The sequence below is a fragment of the Lagopus muta genome, chromosome W, assembly GCF_023343835.1.
Source record: "Lagopus muta isolate bLagMut1 chromosome W, bLagMut1 primary, whole genome shotgun sequence".
Classification (NCBI taxonomy): Eukaryota; Metazoa; Chordata; class Aves; order Galliformes; family Phasianidae; genus Lagopus; species Lagopus muta.
The window spans coordinates 6048157-6070957 of NC_064471.1; the positions used below are offsets into that span (position 1 = coordinate 6048157).

The window sequence follows — 22801 nt, forward strand, 5'->3', positions numbered from 1 at the left end:
TCCATCTGTTGTGGGGCTGCTGCGAGTAAAAGAGCAACAGGTACCGATTGCTACAAAAACGGTGCACAGGCGTCAGTACCGCACCAACAGGGATTCTTTGCTCCCCATTCATAAGTTAATTCGTCAACTAGAGAGCCAGGGAGTGATCAGCAAAACTCACTCGCCTTTTAACAGCCCCATATGGCCAGTGCGTAAAGCCAGTGGAGAATGGAGGCTGACGGTGGACTACCGTGGCCTGAATGAAGTCACACCCCCACTGAGTGCTGCTGTGCCGGACATGTTAGAACTCCAGTATGAACTGGAGTCAAAAGCGGCCAAATGGTATGCCACCATTGACATTGCTAATGCCTTCTTTTCCATCCCTTTGGCCAAAGAATGTAAGCCACAGTTCGCTTTCACATGGAGGGGCATTCAGTATACCTGGAACCGTTTGCCCCAGGGGTGGAAACACAGCCCGACCATTTGCCATGGGTTGATCCAAACTGTATTGGAACAAGGCAGCGCTCCTGAGCACCTGCAGTACATTGATGACATCATTGTGTGGGGCGATACAGCAGAAGATGTCTTTACAAAAGGAGAGCGAATGATCCAAATTCTTCTGAGTGCTGGTTTTGCTATTAAGCGAAGCAAAGTGAAAGGACCTGCCCAGGAAATTCAGTTCCTAGGTATAAAGTGGCAAGATGGCCGTCGTCACATCCCGACAGACGTGATCGACAAAATCACTGCCATGTCTCCCCCCACTAGCAAAAGAGAGACACAATCTTTTCTGGGTGCAGTGGGCTTTTGGAGAATGCATGTTCCAAACTACAGCCTCATTGTAAGCCCCCTTTATTATGTGACACGAATGAGAAATGAGTTTACATGGGGCCCTGAGCAGCAGCAGGCTTTTGAACAGATTAAACAGGAGATAGCCCGTGCCGTGGCCCTAGGGCCAGTACGGACGGGACAGGGTATAAAGAACATCCTCTATACCGCTGCTGGAGAGAACGGTCCCACTTGGAGTTTGTGGCAAAGAGCCTCAGGAGAGACACGAGGCCGACCCCTGGGATTCTGGAGTCGGGCGTACAGAGGGTCTGAAGAGCACTACACTCCAACTGAAAAGGAGATCTTAGCTGCATATGAGGGGGTTCGGGCTGCTTCCGAAGTAGTCGGTACTGAAACACAGCTCCTTCTGGCACCTCGACTGCCAGTGCTGAACTGGATGTTTAAAGGAAAGGTTCCCTCCACCCATCATGCTACTGATGCCACTTGGAGTAAGTGGATTGCGTTGATTACACAGCGAGCGCGGATGGGGAACCTCAGCCGTCCAGGAATCCTAGAAGTCATCATGGACTGGCCTGAAGGTAAAAAGTTTGGAACACCACCAGGAGAAGAAGTATCACGTGCTAAAGAAGCCCCACCATACAATGAACTACCAGAGAATGAAAAGAAATATGCCCTGTTCACAGATGGATCGTGTCGTATTGTGGGAAAGCATCGCAGATGGAAATCTGCTGTGTGGAGCCCCACACGACGAGTTGCAGAGGCCACTGAAGGGAAAGGAGAATCAAGCCAATTTGCAGAGGTAAAGGCTGTCCAACTGGCCTTAGATGTCGCTGAACGGGAGAGGTGGCCAATGCTCTATCTTTACACTGACTCGTGGATGGTAGCAAATGCCTTATGGGGGTGGTTACAGCAGTGGGAGCAAAATAACTGGCAAAGAAGGGGTAAACCTATTTGGGCTGCTGAACTGTGGAAAGACATTGCTGCCCGAACAAAGACTATAGTTGTAAAGGTGCGCCATGTAGATGCTCATGTGCCCAAGAGTCGGGCTACTGAAGAACAGCAAAATAACCATCAGGTAGATCGAGCTGCCAGAATTGAGGTGGCTCAAATAGACTTAGACAGGCAGAACAAGGGTGAATTATTTCTGGCTCGGTGGGCCCATGAGACCTCAGGTCATCAAGGGAGAGATGCAACATACAAATGGGCTAGAGACCGAGGGGTGGACTTAACTATGGATGCCATTGCACAGGTTATTCATAACTGTGAAACATGTGCCATCATCAAACAAGCCAAGAGGATGAAACCCCTCTGGGAGGAAGGGCGATGGCAAAAGTACAAATATGGGGAGGCATGGCAGGTTGATTATATCACCTTGCCACGATCTCGCAATGGTAAGCATTATGTGCTTACTATGGTGGAGGCAACCACTGGGTGGCTCGAAACATATGCAGTACCCCATGCTACCGCCCGAAACACAATACTGGGTCTCGAGAAACAAGTCCTGTGGCGACATGGCACCCCAGAAAGGATTGAGTCAGATAATGGGACTCATTTCAAAAATTCTCTTGTAAATACTTGGGCCAAACATCATGGCATCGAGTGGATTTACCATACTCCCTATCATGCACCAGCCTCTGGTAAAATTGAACGATACAATGGATTGTTAAAAACGATGCTAAAAGCACTGGGTGGCGGAACATTTAAGCACTGGGAGAAGCATTTGGCAGAAGCCACCTGGTTAGTCAGTACCAGAGGATCTATCAATCGTGATGGTCCTAACCAATCCAGTTCCCTACATACCGTAGAGGGAGATAAAGTCCCTGTTGTACATGTAAAGAACATGTTAGGAAAGGCAGTTTGGGTTCTTCCAGCTTCTGGAAAGGGCAGACCTCTCCGTGGTACAGTTTTTGCCCAGGGACCAGGATCCACTTGGTGGGTAATGCAGAAGAATGGGGATGTCCAGTGTGTACCACAGGGAAACTTGATGGCAGGGGAGTGCAGTTACTAATTGTATGTATATATATATATGTATAGCTATGTGTGTGTAATGCATTATAATCATTTTTTGTTTGTATATATGTATATATATTTTAAGCATGATGTAATGATGTAGAATAAGGGGTGGAATGTCATGGTTCTACGTTTTTTGTTTGTTTGTTTGTTTTATTTTGGGTTTCAGTATTCCACATCAAAACATCATGTAGTGTACGGGGCATTAAAGTGTCACTGCCCCAATCCCAGCTACCTATCCCTGTACATTACAGATGTCACGGGATCTGACCCTTCCGGAAATCTGTCACGGATTTGACCAGATCAATCTATGTCCGTGACAGGGGCGACAGGCCTCTGCCCTCCCCCCCCCCCCCCCACCCCAGTCCCACAAAAATGGGAAGGAAGGAAGGGAGGAAAAGAACAGCGGCAACAATCTATGGAGGAAAACTTATTTTACTATAATATTGGAATACAAGATAACACAATAGATACAATTTAATTGCAATTGAGATTAATAAATCAGACAAGATGAGAGAGAGAGAGTTCCCGGGACCGAGTCAAACCTGAAAAGCTTGGAACGGCTAGGAAAGCACCCTCCAGCACCCACTGCTAGGCAGCAAGAGCGCGCCCCCCCCCATCCGGAAGGGTCAGATCCCGTGACTTCTGTAATGTACAGGGATAGGTAGCTGGGATTGGGGCAGTGACACTTTAATGCCCCGTACACTACATGATGTTTTGATGTGGAATACTGAAACCCAAAATAAAACAAACAAACAAACAAAAAACGTAGAACCATGACAATGAGGAACAGAATTCCCAAAACAGCCTACTTGAGGGGCTAGCCAACTTGATTTCCTCCCAGTCAGTGTCATCCAACGTCTCAGCTATCAAAAGAAGACGTCCTCCTGCTCGAACAAGTGACAACAGTAAGACCACGTCACGTTTTGCCTTGTGGCATTACCTACGCGACCATGGAGAAGATATGAAGAAGTGGCATAAGCAACCTACTCCTGCACTTCAAGCAAGGGTAAAAGAGTTACAAGACAAATCAACCACCAAGGTGAACTTCTCCAGAAAGGTGATTGCTCCAGTTGCTGCAGACAACAGAGGTAACAAATAGAGGGGCCCTGCCCCCAGCCAGGGGGGGGAAAGGGATAATAGAGTTTATTGGACTGTGTGGATTAGATGGCCTGGTACATCAGAACCACAGAAATATAAGGCCCTGGTGGATACTGGTGCACAGTGCACTCTAATGCCCTCGAGTCACCAAGGGACAAAATCAATTTATATTCATGGGGTGACAGGAGGTTCCCAAGAACTGACTATGTTGGAGGCCGAAATCAGCCTCACTGGTAAAGACTGGCAAAAGCACCCTATTGTGTCTGGCCCAGGGGCTCCATGTATTCTTGGTGTTGCCGTTCGAGCCCGTTTCGAATTTCCCGGGAGACCGCAGCTTGGCCAATTACCGAGGCGACACCAATATGATGAGCAGCAAATGGCGTTTATTACCCGTATACACTACCTTATATAGCCTAATTACTTCGTCTACGCCCCCAAGGGGGCACATCACACATCAATCATTAGAGCAGGGAGGGAGCTTAACACATCAGACCCTGCGGGGGGGTCTCGCAGTTTCGCAGTTGCTGACAACATCTCCCCCTCTCCATGCTCAAGAAAGCATACTACAACTCGAGAGGACCCTAACCGCGTACACCCCGAAATCCCCGCATTGCGCCTATACATGCCATTGTCCTCTCGGGTAAGCCTTGCCCCGTTACAACCCGATTCGCAAAATATCCTATCCTAATAACCCTATAACTTATATAACACTATATAACTTATAACCCTATATAACCTTATAACTTATATACTTATATACTTATAACCTTATAACTTAATGAGCTATATACTTATATAACCTTATAACCTTATATAACTTTATAACTTAACTTATATACTTATAACTTAATGACAATCTATTATCTTAACAATCCTAAAATCTTAATATCTTATATAAGTTCTACCTTAACGTTACAACCGTCTATCAGCCTTAAGATAAGTCTTACAAAAAACGATGCAGTGTATCCCTATTTAATGCTAAATCAAGCTGGGACACTTGCTTTAGCAAGCGCCATGTCTTTATATATAATATAACTATAAAAACCAAGCATAATAGTATCAGACCTAATATAACAACTACCGGATGTAGTACAGAGTTAAATATTCCTGTAGCTGTGGGAGACCAACCGAAAAGAACCTCCCACCAATGATGTTCTCCAGCTTTCATTACTCTTTCCAAGATGCGATGTATCTTTTTCACGTCATGATGAACAGTAATCAAGGTCTTTTGTCCGTTGTCTTTGATGCGTTCTAATAGTCGATGCAGATCGTCATGTTGTAGAAGCTCCTTTACCAAAGCGAGATTCATTCCAATCAGCGCTGGACGCAAATCTTTGATCAGGGTGTAATTGAACTGCAAAAGCTGATATGAAGTAACAGGAACTGTATAGTTAAAATCACATCCTAAAATATTGATAAAATTGCAAACACAAAGATTTGAGTGATTGGCAGTATCAACAATCATATCCCCTATTTGTATGGAGTCGCAATGAGTTCTGATGCAAGCACATCCTTTTCCAATATAGACAAGCATTGATTTGAACATCCTACCAGGCTGGACCTCAAAGTGGCAGATATTTTGTTCAGTGTCAAAACAGATATCTTGGGTCTCAAATGTATTACTTTCACAAATAAATCCTTGTTGTTCTCGCATGGCACATGAACTAACGTCCACAGTTTGCCATTTCTCATTCTTTTGAAGAGCCCATATCCGATGTTCAATTGGATACAGAGTAGTCTCACCATGATTTAATCCTAGAGCTACGATTGGATATATCGTGTATACTGAAGCATTACTTATCATCAAAACAAAAGCCACGGCATAATTGGTGACAGGATCATAAGTGAAGTTAACTAAATGCCACCATGATTGAAATTTTCTTTCAAACCTATTTGCATTGTCCCAAATTACTTTTCTAATTTCAGTGGGTATAGTGCCATCCTCACCTTCTCTCACGATTGTCGCTGCTATAAACTGCATCCACATCTGGGCCTGAATGCAACTGAGGGCTAAAGAAGTATTACCTTGGACTGCTGAAAGCGCATCCATAATCAGCAGATGATCTCTCCTATCTATCTTTTCCCATTGCGGTAACACATCTGATAAAAGCCATTGGCTTGTTCCTAAACCTGATAGAGACGACTGTAGAGGATGTTGCAATTCACGTATATTACTTGTAATGGCATTCAATTTACTCATGAGTATTTCAGTGTCTATACTGTTTAAGACTCCTAAACCTGTTCCCAGAATACCAGAAACATCTCTTTTTGCTCTTCTAGGTGTATCAAGTGCCTGTCGATGAAGCCATGCCGACCATCCGGCATATGACATGCTTAAAAATAATGCACAATCTGGTTTAATAGTTGACACATTAGTCTGCAATAATAGCATCACTCGTTTAAGGGACCATGTTGGATTAAAGATCACCTGACGCTGACCTGTGTTCTTTATGGCGTACGGCCCAATTTGATAAATTTGTGGGGAGATAACACTCTCCAGTCTCCTAGTGGGAGTTGTATATGGGGCATCAGTTGTTTGTTGACTAAAGAGATCCACCTTGAATTTAAAAGATCGTCCTAAGGTGTCTTGTGTCCAAAGGCATGTTATCATTACAGGTTGGGTCAGGACGAAATTATACTGGCAATCTCCCTGTTCAATAACACAGGATTTACGATCCCTTACGCCTGATATAACATCTGTTTTCGAAATTTGAGTGGCCTTCTTATACTGAGATCCATTTACCATCCAACATTTTACTTCTATATTCTGCCCTGGTTTTCCCCAAATTCGTGGAGATCTGGTAGCATTATCCCATCCCCATTCACTTTTGTCATACGGTCTGTTTTCACGTAACACCACGGTCAGCAAAGTCAAATTATTTACCGGTCCCATCATTCCTGTATATTCCTTACGACCATACCGTAAATCACTGATAGTTATACCCTCTCCAGGAGAAATAGCTGTAAACAACAAAAACACACAGATAACAACACAGGAGAGATTGATCTCGTCGTTATCAGTGGCTCCTTGTCTGTTTCCTTTCCCGAGGCGGGCTTCGGTCGTGGCTTCGGTCGAGGGTTCGGTGTTTTTTCTTGACGAGTTCCAAACAGCAATGCCTAAAAACAAAGCACTCAGTTCTTGATTATTTCTCTGCTTTTCCATCATGTCCCACTTACATCAGGTTTAACTTTCCTGGATGGGACCCACAAAATTTTTCCGGAATTTTTATTTTTTACTGCAGCATATCCTCTTCCCCATACCAAAATAGACCAGCCCGATTCCCAAATACCACTATCTACCTTGATCTTAACCGGTGGCCCTTCCTCAATGATTCTTGGCTGCCAATGCTTTTGTATCGGGGTTCTTGTGTTTTCCCCACGCTCAAAATGATTCAATGCATATAATGCTCGTGCCAAAATCTCTCCTTGTTCTGATACCGGAATTCTTCCTGTATGTCCTCCGCCCTCCCCCAGGACACGAATTTTTTCTCTGAGGAGGCGGTTAGCCCTTTCAACAATAGCTTGACCTTGTGAGTTGCCTGAAATTCCTGTAGTATGTGTGATATTCCAACGGGCTAACCATTCTTTAGACGAACGTGAAGTAAAACAAGAGCCATTATCTGTTTTTATATGGCGTGGCATTCCCAAAATTGCTATGGCTGTGGCCCAATGATGTTGTGCCGCTGTAGAACTAGTACGGCTGTGCTGTGTAGCAATAATGACTGTAGAAGACGTATCAACTGTCACTGCGAGCCATTGTCTTGGTGCCATTCGCGGTTCCATCATAAAATCTGTCTGCCAAATATCCAATGGGGTGAGACCACGGGGATTAACCCCTGCCCCTAACGCCGGCGCAGAATTACAATATGGACACATCTGCACAATTTCCCTAACAACTGTGATAGGGATAGAACACGTTCGAGCTAACGCTTTTGCCCCTATGTGTAATGTGGAATGAAGATCACGAGCCTCTTGCAGGGTATATACCTGCTTCCTAGCCATTTGATCAGCTATGTCATTTCCTTTTGTAAAAAATCCTGGAACATCAGAATGGCTACGGACGTGAAGAATAGCAACTGGCTCTGACCTAACCACTAAGGCATCTTCCAATAGGGCTGCAGTTACTGTATTGGGCTGTCCCTCTTTGCCCATACGCAGTAACATTTTAGCCACGAATGCAGAATCAGTAACGATGTTACAAGGTGTCTGAGGCCAAAGGCGCAACGCAACTGCCACAGCTCTGGCCTCAAGCATTTGAACACTTGCTGAACAATCTATTATCACCTTAGACTCCCATTTGCCATCCTGAGCTTGCCAGACAGCTACTCCTTGTTTAGTAGCTGAAGAAGCATCAGTAAAAATTGTTGGGCCGTCCACAGGGGTATCCAGTACTCTATACTGCAGTGATATCTGGAGAGGCCTTGCTAGATCAAAGATAGGCAGTGAGTCTGTGTAGCTAAGATTACCACTGAAATCATAGAGAACAAGGAAAACCTCCTCTGGCAAAGGCTGAACGTTCCGAAAGGTTCCTGGCAGGTATATAGTATCAAGGTCCTTTCCAAAGGCCCTTATTGCAGTAAGACGGGTTTTACGTAACAATAACGAGAGTTGTTCTAACCACGAGGTAAATGCTTTTGTCGGCTGAACAGAAAACAACCAGCACAATGGACGAGGACGAGAGCTAAGGGCATGCCCTATTACAGCTGCTGATCCCTCCTGGCATCTAGTCACTGCGCCTTCTGACCCTTGCCTGTAGACACAGAAGGTGTTAAGCAGTTGTCTGTTCTGCCTGGCCTATCAGAAGATCCGTCTGTTGTGGGGTTGCTACGAGTGGAAGAGCAACAGGTACCGATAGCTACAAAAACGGTGCACAGACGGCAGTATCGCACCAACAGGCATTCCTTGCTCCCCATTCAGAAGTTAATTCATCAATTAGAGAATCAGGGAGTGATCAGCAAAACTCACTCGCCCTTTAACAGCCCCATATGGCCAGTGCGTAAAGCCAGTGGAGAATGGAGGCTGACGGTGGACTACCGTGGCCTGAATGAAGTCACACCCTCATTGAGTGCTGCCGTGCCAGACATGTTAGAACTCCAACACGAACTGGAGTCAAAAGCAGCTAAGTGGTATGCCAGCACTGACATTGCTAACGCCTTTTTCTCCATTCCTTTGGCCAAAGAATGTAGGCCACAGTTCGCTTTCACATGGAGGGGCATTCAGTATACCTGGAACCGTTTGCCCCAGGGGTGGAAACATAGTCCAACTATTTGTCATGGGTTGATCCAAGCTGCACTGGAACAGGGAGGTGCCCCTGAGCACTTACAGTACATTGATGACATCATTGTGTGGGGCAACACAGCAAAGGAAGTTTTTGAGAAAGGAGAGCAAATAATCCAGATCCTTCTCCGTGCTGGTTTTGCTATTAAGCGAAGCAAAGTGAAAGGACCTGCCCAGGAAATTCAGTTCCTAGGCATAAAGTGGCAAGATGACCGTCGTCACATCCCGACAGATGTGATCGACAAAATCACTGCCATGTCTCCCCCCACTAATAAGAAAGACACACAATCGTTTCTGGGCGTAGTGGGTTTTTGGAGAATGCATGTTCCAAACTACAGCCTCATTGTAAGCCCACTTTATCAGGTGACACAGAAGAAGAATGATTTTGTGTGGGGTCCTGAGCAGCAGCAGGCTTTTGAGCAGATTAAACAAGAGATAGCCCGTGCTGTGGCCCTGGGGCCAGTACGGATGGAACAGGATGTGAAGAACATCCTCTACACTGCTGCTGGAGAGAAAGGCCCCACTTGGAGTTTGTGGCAAAGAGCCCCAGGAGAGACCCGAGGCCGACCCTTGGGATTCTGGAGTCGAGCCTACAGGGGGTCGGAGGAGGGCTACACTCCAACTGAAAAGGAGATCTTAGCTGCTTATGAGGGGGTTCGGGCTGCTTCCGAAGTAGTCGGTACCAAAACACAGCTCCTTCTGGCACCTCGACTGCCAGTGCTGAACTGGATGTTCAAGGGAAAGGTTCCTTCCACCCATCATGCTACTGATGCCACTTGGAGTAAGTGGGTTGCGTTGATTACACAACGAGCACGGATGGGGAACCTCAGCCGTCCAGGAATCCTAGAAGTCATCATGGACTGGCCTGAAGGTAAAAAGTTTGGAACACCACCAGCAGAAGTAGTATCACGTGCTAAAGAAGCCCCACCATACAATGAACTACCAGAGGATGAAAAGAAATATGCCCTATTCACAGATGGATCGTGTCGTATTGTGGGAAAGCATCGCAGATGGAAATCTGCTGTGTGGAGCCCCACACGACAAGTTGCAGAGGCCACTGAAGGGAAAGGAGAATCGAGCCAATTTGCAGAGGTAAAGGCTGTCCAACTGGCCTTAGATGTCGCTGAGCGGGAGAGGTGGCCAATGCTCTATCTTTACACTGATTCATGGATGGTAGCAAATGCCTTATGGGGGTGGTTACAGCAGTGGGAGCAAAATAATTGGCAAAGAAAGGGCAAGCCTATTTGGGCTGCTGACCTATGGAAAGATATTGCTACCCGAACAAAAAATATGGTTATAAAGGTGCGTCATGTAGATGCTCATGTGCCCAAGAGTAGAGCTACAGAAGACCAGCAAAATAACCATCAGGTAGACCGAGCTGCCAGAATTGAGGTGGCTCAAATAGACCTGGACTGGCAGAACAAGGGTGAGTTATTTTTAGCTCGGTGGGCCCATGAGACCTCAGGTCATCAAGGGAGAGACGCAACATACAAATGGGCCAGAGACCGAGGGGTGGACTTAGCTATGGATGCCATTGTACAAATCATTCATGACTGTGATACATGCGCCACAATTAAACAAGCTAAGAGGATGAAACCTCTCTGGGAGGAAGGGTGATGGCAAAAGTACAAATATGGGGAGGCATGGCAGGTTGATTATATCACCTTGCCATGATCTCGCAATGGTAAGCATTATGTGCTCACCATGGTGGAGGCAACAACCGGGTGGCTTGAAACATATGCAGTGCCCCATGCTACCGCCCGAAACACCATATTAGGTCTGGAGAGGCAAATCCTGTGGCGACATGGCACCCCAGAAAGGATTGAGTCAGATAATGGGACTCATTTTAAAAATTCACTTGTGGATACTTGGGCCAGAGAACATGGCATCGAGTGGATTTATCATATCCCCTGTCATGCACCAGCCTCTGGTAAGATCGAACGCTACAACGGGTTGTTAAAAACGATGTTGAAAGCAATGGGTGGCGGAACATTTAAACACTGGGAGAAGCATTTGGCAGAAGCCACCTGGCTGGTTAACACCAGAGGATCAATCAGTCGAGATGGTCCTACCCAATCCAGCTCCCTACATATTGTAGAGGGAGATAAGGTCCCTGTAGTACATGTAAAGAACATGTTAGGAAAAGCAGTTTGGGTTTTTCCTGCTTCTGGGAAGGGCAAACCTCTTCGCGGAACTGTCTTTGCCCAGGGACCTGGGTCCACCTGGTGGGTGATGCAGAAAAACGGGGATGTTCAGTGTGTACCACAAGGGAATTTGATGTTGGGGGAGTGCAGTCTGTAATCCCATGTGTTAAGCATGATGTAGTGATGTAGAATAAGGGGTGGAATGTCATGGTTTTATGATTTTTGGTCATCAGTATTCCACACCATAACATCATGTAATGCACTGGGGGTGGGGTTTGATATCTGCTGAATGTTCGTCCGTCGGAGAAGAACTACATTTCCCCAGGAGACTTTGCGGTCAGCAAGGGGATATAACTCCAAGCAAGGTCACCTGATCCTTCTTCTTCGCCTGCTCTTCGCTGTCTGCGCTTCGCTATCTGCGCTTCGCCGCCTGCGCTTCGCCATCTGCACTTCGCCGTCTGTACTTCAGTCTCTCAACTGGACTGCACTTCTCACCCCAGCATTGTGGTGAGGTCTATACAATTCAAACAGACTCTCTCTCTCTCTCTCTCTCATTGTATTTTACTAATACTATATTTAGTAAAATCATTTGTTCCACCTCAGATCAGTGCTGTTGTTTTCAAGTATTTTGGAGTCCCCTGCTTCCCCTTTCCCAGAGGCGCGGATCCGCAGATCCCTCCGCCCTGCTGGTCACGGAACTGGGCCGGACCAGCCCATAAACCGTTGACAAGGGTGGAATGTTACACATACCACTACTCCAAAAACAAAGGCAAACATGTACCCTCCTTATTTTTGCCTTAGAACATGAGAATTTATGACTGTTCATGATAAATCCTTCCTGCTTCCCTACACCCACCCCTTTCCCATAACACTGTAGAGAGCTCTCCAGAATTCCATGTGCTTTCTTTCCTCCCACTTACCCACCTCTACATCATGAGTTGGGATTTGTTGTCTCATGTGAGGTGATCTAAAAATCGTGTTCTTCTGTGCATGTGACGCTCCTTATTTCAGGGCTTCGCATTGCTTGCTAGGCATCAAAAGGTTATCTCTTTTCCTATTTGCTTACTCTTAATATTAGCTCCGTGAGTCAACTTCCTGTGTCTAAACTAGGACCTTCTTGAAGAATATAGATGAAAATATCATTTCTCATATGGAAAGTAGTTGCAACATTAAATTCATTCAGCTGAATGCAGATGGTATGGAAGAGGCATGACTGGGACTCTAAGGCATGAATTTGAGTTGGCAAGTTTATAATTCCTCCAGATGCTCTCTCCCTTCTCCAGGAGGTGCTGTGATATTTGAAGTAGGACTCTTGCTTTAAAAGCAGCATGGAGTGAAGTGGAAAAAAAAAATAAAAAAAATAGTGCTGTGTAGTAGGAGGAGTAATCTAGTAGTTCTTTCATTTGATTTTTTTTCCCTGAATAAAGAATATTGAAGAACTGAATTCATCTTGTTATGTTGATCTGCCTGAAAAGAAATGTAAATGGGATCCAGATGTGTTTTCTCCTCTAATAGTTTCATTCACTATGCTTTAGATATGGGAAAACGAAATGTATTCCATAATAGACTGGAGGAGAATAGACCAAAATTATAATTTTATAGTATTCCCTAGGAATTCATAGAAGCCTAACGAATTAACTGGGAAACTCTGATGCCTAATGAACTCTCCACGGGGAAATATTTAATTTTGTACTGGCTGCCATAAGGCAACTGCATGGTGGGTTATTTAATCATCACTTGTAGAAATAAAACAGCAGTAGAAAATGGACTCGTCCCCACATTATAGAGATAGTTTGTATAACTTCAACTGAGCTTCTCCTTCAGCATTCGCTGGAGACGTTCTAAGGTCTAGTGCTGCACTGGCACAAAACTTGGATAACACCATTATGCACTCTCTTAACAACACTACAACATATCTTCTGTCTGACAAAGGAAAAGAGAATTTAGAGGTGAAGCATCTAAAGATGCAGCCTTGCCATCTCATGAAGTTTGACTGTTGCTCTCAAATTACTTTTGTATATTATAGTGAGGCAACTAATTACACTAAAAGAACACAGTGAAATTGTTTTTTGTTTTGGTTTATGTACTCGTAAATATAATTTGCTGTCAAAATAAAACAAAGTTATGGCCTGTCTTGCAGTTGTAGTGAAATATTGAAGTGTACTGTGCACTTCATTTCTTATATGCAAACCGTGTTAATCTTTATTTCTGTTCAGAATGCGATTCTTACTCTTTTTGGCTTCCAATTATTCTCTTGCACTTTTTTTCAGATGTACTGAACTGTTCAGGAGAGTAAACACATAAGATTGCCGTGTTAGAGCAGAGACCTTCTGTCCTAACATTTGACATCAACCTTCTTCTATTTTAGGCACTGTTTATACTTTAGCACATGCATAATGTTCCCTAATAGCAGCCTCTAGCCCCCTTTAAAGCAAATTTTGTGAGTAGATAAGTGGCCAAAGGTTCTGACTTAGAAGACAGAAGCCCAGCAACATTGCAGAGCTTATGCACGAGAGCCTAGAGAAGTGCAGTTTCATTGTGGAAATCACGTAAGCAAATGGTTAATACTCCAGAATGTCTCTTTCACTTACAGCAATGTTCTTGTAACTGTCAGCCCACTGCAGAGCCTGGGATCAGGTCACCCTTTGTGCTCCCCTCCCAAGGCAGGGCAGGGGCAGTCTCTCTGTTCTGTGGGCAGAAAATTACCCTGTCAGAAATGCAAATGTCTTCAGGACACCATATGGTGGAACAAAATGTAAAATGGAGCCTATGATCCTTATTACTTCTCCCAGGCATCATCAGCCAAAATGCTGTTTTCAGCTTCCAGTATTTCTCTTCATCGCAGCACTATTTTTACATGCTCAGTTGGTTTGTATTGTGGAGCTTTGTTTCATTAGTATGAAACTAGAAACTAGATTTAAAATCCTATATTTACTAGACCTAAGCTCTGTCTGTAGAAAATGAAGGCTTGATTTTTATTTTTATTCATTTTTATTCTTCTTCTACTCTGTCTACTCTTGTACAAGTACAAAGAAAAAAAGTCTGAGGAATTCCTTCACTGTTGCAGTAGGAAGAAAAAAATGCTGCGATGTTAAAATATTCTGAAAAATAGGATTCTTACTTTTCAGGTAGTCTGTCTATTAAAAGGTCTAGTAGCAAATGATGTACAACACTGAGCTACGCTCTCGTTTGAAGCACTCTTCCATTACACTGGATTTTTGGTAATGTGTTTATTCGCACTATCCTCATTATAGAAATAATCTACAAAATAGATCTGTGCTCTTTTAAATCCCTGCAGAAGTCAGTCATCTCTCCAAACATATGGTCTGTTTACCTTCCCAAAAGCTAAATGTCTTCATAATACTGAAACCCAAAGACCCCTCTCTGTTCCAGTGCAACAGACGTGGAAATTCATCAAGTTTTTTCTGTATGTTTTCATCCCCAACTGGTATTTGAGAGCAGAAGGCCAGAGCACTAACCAGGATACATTAGGCTGTCGAGCCACCATGCTACGGTGGTTCTGACATTATTTTTTAATGAGAGAAAAAATAACTGACCTTGTTGGGACTTGCACCCAGACACCCCTGGCTACTGTCCAGCCTGAAGAGCACTTTAGTAGTGAGTGTGGTGTGCTCAGGACTAGTGAACAAAACAGATTTCAGTTCGCCACTTTGCACAGTCATCAGTAAGTACTTCTTCACTAGAGGTTTCTGTTTTCACCGTCTACTGTTCTGTCCTTGGCTGACACATGCAGCACCTAGGGTAGGAGTATTGATGCTGAAATACTTTAAAAATGTCTTTTTCCTTCTTCCAAAAACTTGTTTTATAAATGTTATTTATCACAGAACTGTGCGTTGCTGTCAGCATACTTCCTGATGTTGCCGATGCAGTGCTAGCAATCTTGCCCAACATGAAAGAAGAGGGTAATATGTCATAGTTCTGCTCAGCAAATCTCCCATTGTCATTGTCGGGTGAACCTGATGAGGTTTAACACGGCAAAGTGCAGAGTTTTGCACTTGGGCTGGAGGAATCCTAGGCATCCATACAGACTGGAAGGAGCGGTCCTTGAGAGCAGCCCTGCAGAGAAGGACCTGGGGGTCTTGATAGATGAAAAACTTAACACGAGCCAGTAGTGTGCTCTTGCTGCTTGGAAGGCAAGTGGGGTCCTGGGCTCCATCAAAAAAGGGGTGGCCAGCAGGGACAGGGAGGTGATCATCCCCCTCTACTCTGCTGTTGTGAGGCCCCATCTGGAATACTGTGTCCAGGTCTGGAGCCCCTACTACAAAAAAGACAAGGAGCTGTTGGAGAGGGTCCAGAGAAGGGCCGCAAAGATGATCAGGAGACTGGAGCACCTCCCCTATGAAGGCAGGCTGAGGGAGCTGGGTTTGTTCAACCTGGAGAAAAGAAGGCTGCAGAGTGACCTCATTGCAGCCTTTCAGTACCTAAAGGGAGCCTACAAACAGGAAGGGAATGAACTCTTTGAAAGGGTAGATAACTGCAGGACAAGGGGAAATGGTTTTAAGTTGAGGGAGGGAAGATTTAGGTTGGATGTCAGGGGGAGATTCTTTAGTATGAGAGTGGTGAGGTGCTGTAACAGGCTGCCCAGAGAGGCTGTGGATGCCCCGTCCCCAGAGGTGTTCAAGGCCAGATTGGATGGGGCCCTGGGCAGCCTGGTCTGGTATTAAATGGGGAGGTTGGTGACCCTGCCTGCAGCAGGGGGGTTGGAGATTCATTATCCTTGTGGTCCCTTCCAGCCCTGGCCATTCTGTGTTTCTGTGATTAGAACTACAATAAGGGGAGTGAAGCTGCAGCATCTGTAAGAAGTATTGGGGAGTTATAGTAAGGGAAAACACCTTTAGATCCTGCTGCTCAATCTCTCCTCTGATACTTAAAAATATTCAAAAACTCATGTTTCCCAACACAAGGGAAATTCTAGTACTATCTGAGCTTTGGTAAAATTCTGCTTGATTAGTTACAAAATAATTAAAAGGATATTTTTTCTTCTTTTTATTGCATACCTCACTGCCCCAGCCACAGAAAGGCTCTCTTTCATGTAGCGACTTCCCTCTTCCCATAAGAGATTGGGCTTAGCAAATCCGTACTGCGTGGGGTTAACTAGAAGGCAACATTCATCTCTGAACCCAGCTATTTGGGTTTTTGTTTAGCACGTTCTTTCAATCTAAATAATGTTGACTATAAGCAAAATTGCACATATTCCTGGTGCCTAAATAATCAGGTATGTAGAGATTTTGACATTGGAAAGTCACAAAATAAGGCTGTTATACTTCCATATTTTCTGTAAGGCAATGACAAATGAAAGCATTGAGCAGTGCTGGTATTTGAAAATAAGTTCAGTTCTTATTAAAATCTTGGAGAGTTTATAAAGTTATTGTGTTACTAACCTTTCAATACAGATTGCTTTTCTAAAAATACTTTCTTTTTCTGCTTGTAGGCCTATACTCTTTTTCTTTCCTTGGCTAGATTAACCTCAAAATGTAATTCAGCTCCTAATAAACCTCTGAAAAGTGTAATTTCTCCCAGTTTTCATGTATTTTTTTTCTGTAACACTATCAAAAAGAATGAACGTTGTCATGTATTTATTTAATTTTTTTGCATCCCCCACACACATATACCCCACGAAACTCTACCCACGGTACTGACAATCAACCTGACAACATAATCAGTCAAATTTTACTGAGTGACTGTTTCTTAGGTAACTGAAACACAGTCGCAGAAATGAATGGCTCAGTACAGAAATAAACCCCAAACTGGCACATGGCACCTCCATTCTATTTCAACGAAGCCTGAACATTTCATAAAGGTGTGGAGCAAAGGTGAGGCACGCCTAATGCACAGACTTTGAACATGTTGCTTCTGGTAGGACTGGAATTCAACCATGTACCAACAGAAGGTCTGATTCAAATTCCCAAAATAGGGCTCCATGTTAGACTTGTGAGCGATGTACAAGCCATTCTTGAAGTTCTGTATTAAAACTACTTTCACTGATTAGGAGGTAAGGCCAGGAGGAATGCATCCCTACCAAAGCTTTTTTTAACTGTTAATTTTATTATTTCTTCCTACAGACCTTCTGAAACATTTTCCTAAGTAATGAATCTGCCTGAAGTCAGTTTTAGGAGGTGTGGAAAAATAGGAGAGGTGTTGCTTAAAGCGGTGGATAGAGAAACAGAGAAACCTCTAGACCCAGTGGCATCTTGAATTTCTCTCTTTCTCTCCTTTTTTCCTTTGGAAGAGGTGGCTGTTCATATAGCAAATTTTCCTCGGTAGAAGACCTTTCTCTGACAGGGCTCTGTTCGTGTTCACACTGAAATTGGAGTGGAAAATAAAGTGTTACCTTGATGATAAAGTCAGCCTTTCAGTGTGAGTTAGAATATGCTATTGTAGCACCGTATTTTGTTGCTGTAGTTAGTTAAAATGAATTATTGAATGAATTATATATATGAAATTGGAGCATTTACTGAAAAAATATTAAGGTGCTAAAATATTTTTAAATTGCCTTTGTCTATGAGAAGCATTTTGAAATTATTCAGCTGCCTCAGACCTTTTATGAAAACTTTATTCTGAACCTTTTAAAGGAGTGCATTGGACTGTAGCATAAATTTCCACAAGGCTTCTGTGGCACTCCAGGTAGTTTTAGTTACCAACCGGTAATGAAAATGATAAATAGATTTAATAAGTAATAAATAGCTCAAAGGTTTTTAAATCAAGGAAAAATGATTGTTTCTATAATATTAACAATGCAATATCCTTATGGAGATCAACGTATTGATCCAGAAGCACTGCAAAATCATTCCCTGAAAGGAATACAATAATATTTGGGAGGAACACACCCTTTTGTTCCTGAACCACAGAGGGCTCAACAATGATATTTCCCCTTTCTTAATTATTTACGTGTGTGTGTGTGTGTGCCAACGCAGTGCTGGAAATTATGTGAAGGCACAAAGAGTTGTGCGCTTGGTTTGACTTCAGTAGTTATCACTTAGCCGTATGACCTTAAAATATATCCTTGTTTATTTCCTCCTGAGGTCTGTGCCATTAATGTAAAGTGCAGGAGTCAGGCCGATGGGTGTGGGCTCTTTTCGGTGTTGTGCAGCAATATAACAAGGGACAATGGGCACAAACTAGAACGCAGGAAGTTCTACATAAACACAAGGAAGATCTTTGTTGTCAGTTAACAGAGCTCAGGAACAGGCTGCCCAGAGAGGCTGTGGAATCCCCTTCTCTGGAGATATTCAAGTCCCGTCTTGATGCCTACTTGTGCGAGCCGCTGTAAGGAACTGCTGTAGCAGGGGGTGGACAGGGCGATTCCAAAGCTCTCTTCTGACCCCTACACTGCTGTGATTCTGTGATCTGCTAGCTGAAAAAGCTCTTGCGGACAGGATGGCCAGAAAAAGACAATAGATACAATTTCAGTGAAAACAGTGCATCTAAAAATATGTAATAAGAAATAAGGAATAGGAGAAAAAAACTACATGCAGGCATGTAATTCTCCATCACAGACAACTTCCAATAAATCTGCAGTTTACTGTTGCTTCTGCTATAAGTTAGATTGACAGCCAAAGAGCTTTGTGCAAGTGAGAGAGTTAGCTCAAGTGTGCGCAAGAGAGGCAAGTCTGAGTCTACTGAAACACATTTGGGACATTTTTGTCAGATGATTTACTTGACTAACTGGCAAGGAAATAAGCAGGATAAATGCCATGTAGAAGCCTAATTAAACTGTGTTCTCTCTGGGAAAACAGTTTCAGACCCTGTACCAGGTGGTTAGGACAGTTATAACCTTCAAAGAGCAAGAAAACAAAATGTGTTGTTAGGAAGGAAGGAAAACGGAAAATATGTTGCACGTTTAGACAGTAAATGCAAGGATGTGTACAAGGATATGCTGGGCCTTCTTTGAACAATTTGGTCCTTGCTTTTGCTGCTGTTCTGGTTGCTAGCTGAGCAACTTAGACACTCTATCACCTCTTTCATGAAAAGAACTTTTGTTTCTGATTCAAGCCATTATTTCCTAATTTTAGTTCAGGGGGGCTTTTTTTCCTCTGTTTTCTTATTGCTAATTTAAAATAGAAGTAAAAAGGACAAAAAACAGTGAGAGTACTGTCTCAGTGTGAGGAGGAGAAGCCTGTCACAAGCATGTGACTACAACAAAACTGTTCAGTGTGAACTTATCAGACGTGCTATGCATTTATTTACATATAAGTTTTGTTAGAACCTGAGAAATACTTTCTTCTAGAAGCCCATCCCCAGGAAAACTTGGAGAGAGATCTGGGTTTGTTTGTAGCTGGATAAGAAGAATTACAAAGAAGAATCAATTTTCCTGACAAAGAGCTGGTAAAAGCTCTTTAAAAGCTCTCTACTCGGCTCTTGTGAGGCCCCATCTGGAGTACTGTGTCCAGGTGTGGAGCCCTCAGTACAAGAAAGACATTGAGATTTTGGAAAGGGTCCAGAGGAGGGCGACTAGGATGATCAGGGGGCTGGAGCACCTCCCCTATGAGGACAGGCTGAGGGAGTTGGGCTTGTTCAGCCTGGAGAAGAGAAGGCTGCGGGGTGACCTCATTGCAGCCTATCAATACCTGAAGGGAACCTACACCCAGGAGGGGAGTAAACTCTTCAAAAGGGCTGACAACAGCAGGACTAGGGGAAATGGTTTTAAGTTGAAGGAGGGAAGATTTAGGTTGGATGTTAGGGGGAAGTTCTTTACTAGGAGAGTGGTTAGGCCCTGGAACGGGCTGCCCAGGGAGGTCGTGGATGCCCCGTCCTTGGACGTGTTCAAGGCCAGGTTGGACGGGGTCCTGGGCAACCTGATCTGAATATGTATGTTTGGTGGCCCTGCTAGGCAGGGGGGTTGGAACTACATGATCCTTGGGGTCCCTTCCAACCCGGGTGATTCTGTGATTCTGTGTGATTCTGTGAAAAGCATAAGACATGAAAATATGTTCAAGATAATATATTTTTCTCTACTTCAGATCAAAATAACAAACACGCCACCTTTGAAAGTCACAAAGCAATTTGAGTGAAAAAGTTCAGTGTTGTGGCGTAACTCCACCTTTCTAGTGGGTTGGAAGTAGCACCTAAACCTGCTTTGTGAGTGAATGTATTTACAGCTAAGCCAGCAGTTGCATGCAGATTTGGAGATTCGTTGCTACTTCTGCTATTATAAAGCAGAGTTCTTGCTATCAGTATTTGAGCAAATTGTACTTTCCATAAAAACAGAGGGTTGCCTCAAAATTAGAGACCAAGATTTCCCTTCCTTCAGTACTTGGTAAAATCTAATAAGATAAATAGTGGTCTGTATAATCAAGATGTTATAATTGCAATATAATCAAAAGAGTAAGGCAAAGTGTATAACCAAGATGTTATAATTGCAATATAATCAAAAGAGTATGGCAAAGCAAACAGGGATCACAAAAGAGAATAAGTAGAAGAGCTTACCCTTGGGTTGAGCTCACTAGAAGATATCAAAGAGGAGGATCTCCAGAAGAGATCCTTCCCCTCTGGTAGCCAGCTCTTAAATAGGTCCAGGAGGGGTGGAGCCTGGCTCCCCCCCTTCCGGTAGCACAGGTGAATTGCCTTCACCTGTGCTCCTCTGGCTGACTCATGGCTCACCTCAGGTGATCAATCAGAGGTTCAGGCCGTGACTCAGCAGTTGCCATACACTCCACCCCTTCACGGCGTGAACCAATGATCAGGTTAACAAAAGGGTAAGCTTTCCCTAATACAGAGATCCGGTATATCGCGACGCTTATACAATTTTATCGCGACGTATGTTGGTACAGTTCAAGACAAGTGATGATTAATGGATGTCCATACTCTTCTATGGGCCAGTGCTCGATGATGTGCCTGGAGGCATGAGGTCCTGAGGTGCAAGTCCATTCTATGTTCCATCAGTCCCATGCAGACCATCACCGGGTGTTGTACGCGATCTGACAGCAACACTGGAACGCTTGATGGCATTTTGTTCCTTCCGGTGATCCTGAAGGCTCACAGACTCACGGGGAGTAATACAGATGTTTTACAGGTACCAGGAGGGGAAGGTCTGCTCTCCAGGGCAAGATACAGGCCGTATTTCTGTCTTGGGTCAACACTTCCGCTTGTACTGGGGCACGTCCTGGCCGCCTGTACCACACCTTTTTGCCGGATATCTGCGGCTGCATAACGATATCAGGCACCAAAGGAGGTGTCCTGATCTGCCATAGGGACATGATGGGGGTCCCTTTAGCAATAAAGATCGGAGTGTTGACCATAATATCAGTAGGCCATGTACCTATTACTGGAGGGACTACTGAGCCTCCCACCTCCAATAGTCTCCCCCAAGGTGCAAGTAGGCCACACCACTTGGGTCCTACCTGCACCTTCCAGGGCCATTTTATTTTATGGGTACCTGGCTCTAAGTTTTCAGGGGCAGGGAGCAGAAGATTATTTTCATTACCAATTTGGGGTCTTACCTGATGATCAGTGCCCGTAATTTGGATCCTAAGCGGGGTGGCCCATGTCGTCTGCAACATTCTCAGGGCACTGGGTCTGCCATCTCGAGGTCTTTCATTCAGGTCCCGCAGGGTTTCATACAGTCTTTTTGTCCACCCCTGCAAGGACTGGGAGTCTGTCTTCAGGGCAGCCTTAAGAATACCATTATAACGTTCGATGAGGCCTGCCCCTGTTGGATTATATGGCAGGTGGAATCGCCATTCGATGTTATTTTCTTCTGCCCAGCGCTGTATCGTTGCACCAGTAAAATGAGTCCCTTGGTCGCTCTCGATGACTTGAGGTGTCCCGTAGGCAGACATCAGTTTAGTGAGTGCCTTGATGGTATATGCCTGGTTTGCTTTCGGTACTGGATAGGCCTGCAGTAGCCCACTTGCAGTGTCGACACAGGTCAGGGCATATCTTGCCCCTTCGGAACGAGGAAGGGGCCCGATGTAATCGACCTGCCATCGCTGGAGAGGATTGTGTCCCCTAGCAAGATGGGCTGTTGTTTCGGGCAACGATCTCGGTCTCATCTTGGAGCAAGCGTCGCAATCCTGGCATGCCTGGACGATATCAGATAGTTGTATGGGCAGTCCCCATGCTTTAGCAGCTGCCCACATTGTCTTTTGTCCAGCATGCCGTAGCTTCTGATGTAGCCAGCGGGCGATGTTCTCAGATGGTGAATTCTCAATCCATCGAACTCGGGCCAATGTGTCGGCTTCATCGTTTCCCGGTGACTGTAGGGGCTGATGACCAGAAACATGGTAGACACGTACAGTCCTGTGTTTGACCGTATTCCATATATCTAACCACATGTCTTTGCCCCAGATCGGTCGGGCGTGGATAGTCCATTCCTGGGTGGCCCACTGTGCAATCCAGAGAGTGAGCCCCCGGTACACAGCCCAACTATCTGTGCAGATGTTCAGGATACCATCACCGGGTTCCTTGGTTATAACCATCCACACGGCTCGCAGTTCTGCCCATTGGCTGCTCTGACCATCCCCCTCATCGAACCAGATTGTCTC

General features: G+C 44.6%; 1 protein-coding gene across 1 annotated transcript; it reads right to left on the minus strand.

Annotated features, from left to right (window-relative positions):
* Positions 1-4303: 4303 nt before the first annotated feature.
* On the minus strand, positions 4304-8608 carry LOC125686420 (uncharacterized). The gene is given in 2 exon segments (XM_048930388.1): positions 4304-4904; positions 4907-8608. Coding segments are annotated over 2 exon segments (2181 nt in total). The 5' UTR covers positions 7043-8608; the 3' UTR covers positions 4304-4859.
* Positions 8609-22801: the final 14193 nt, after the last annotated feature.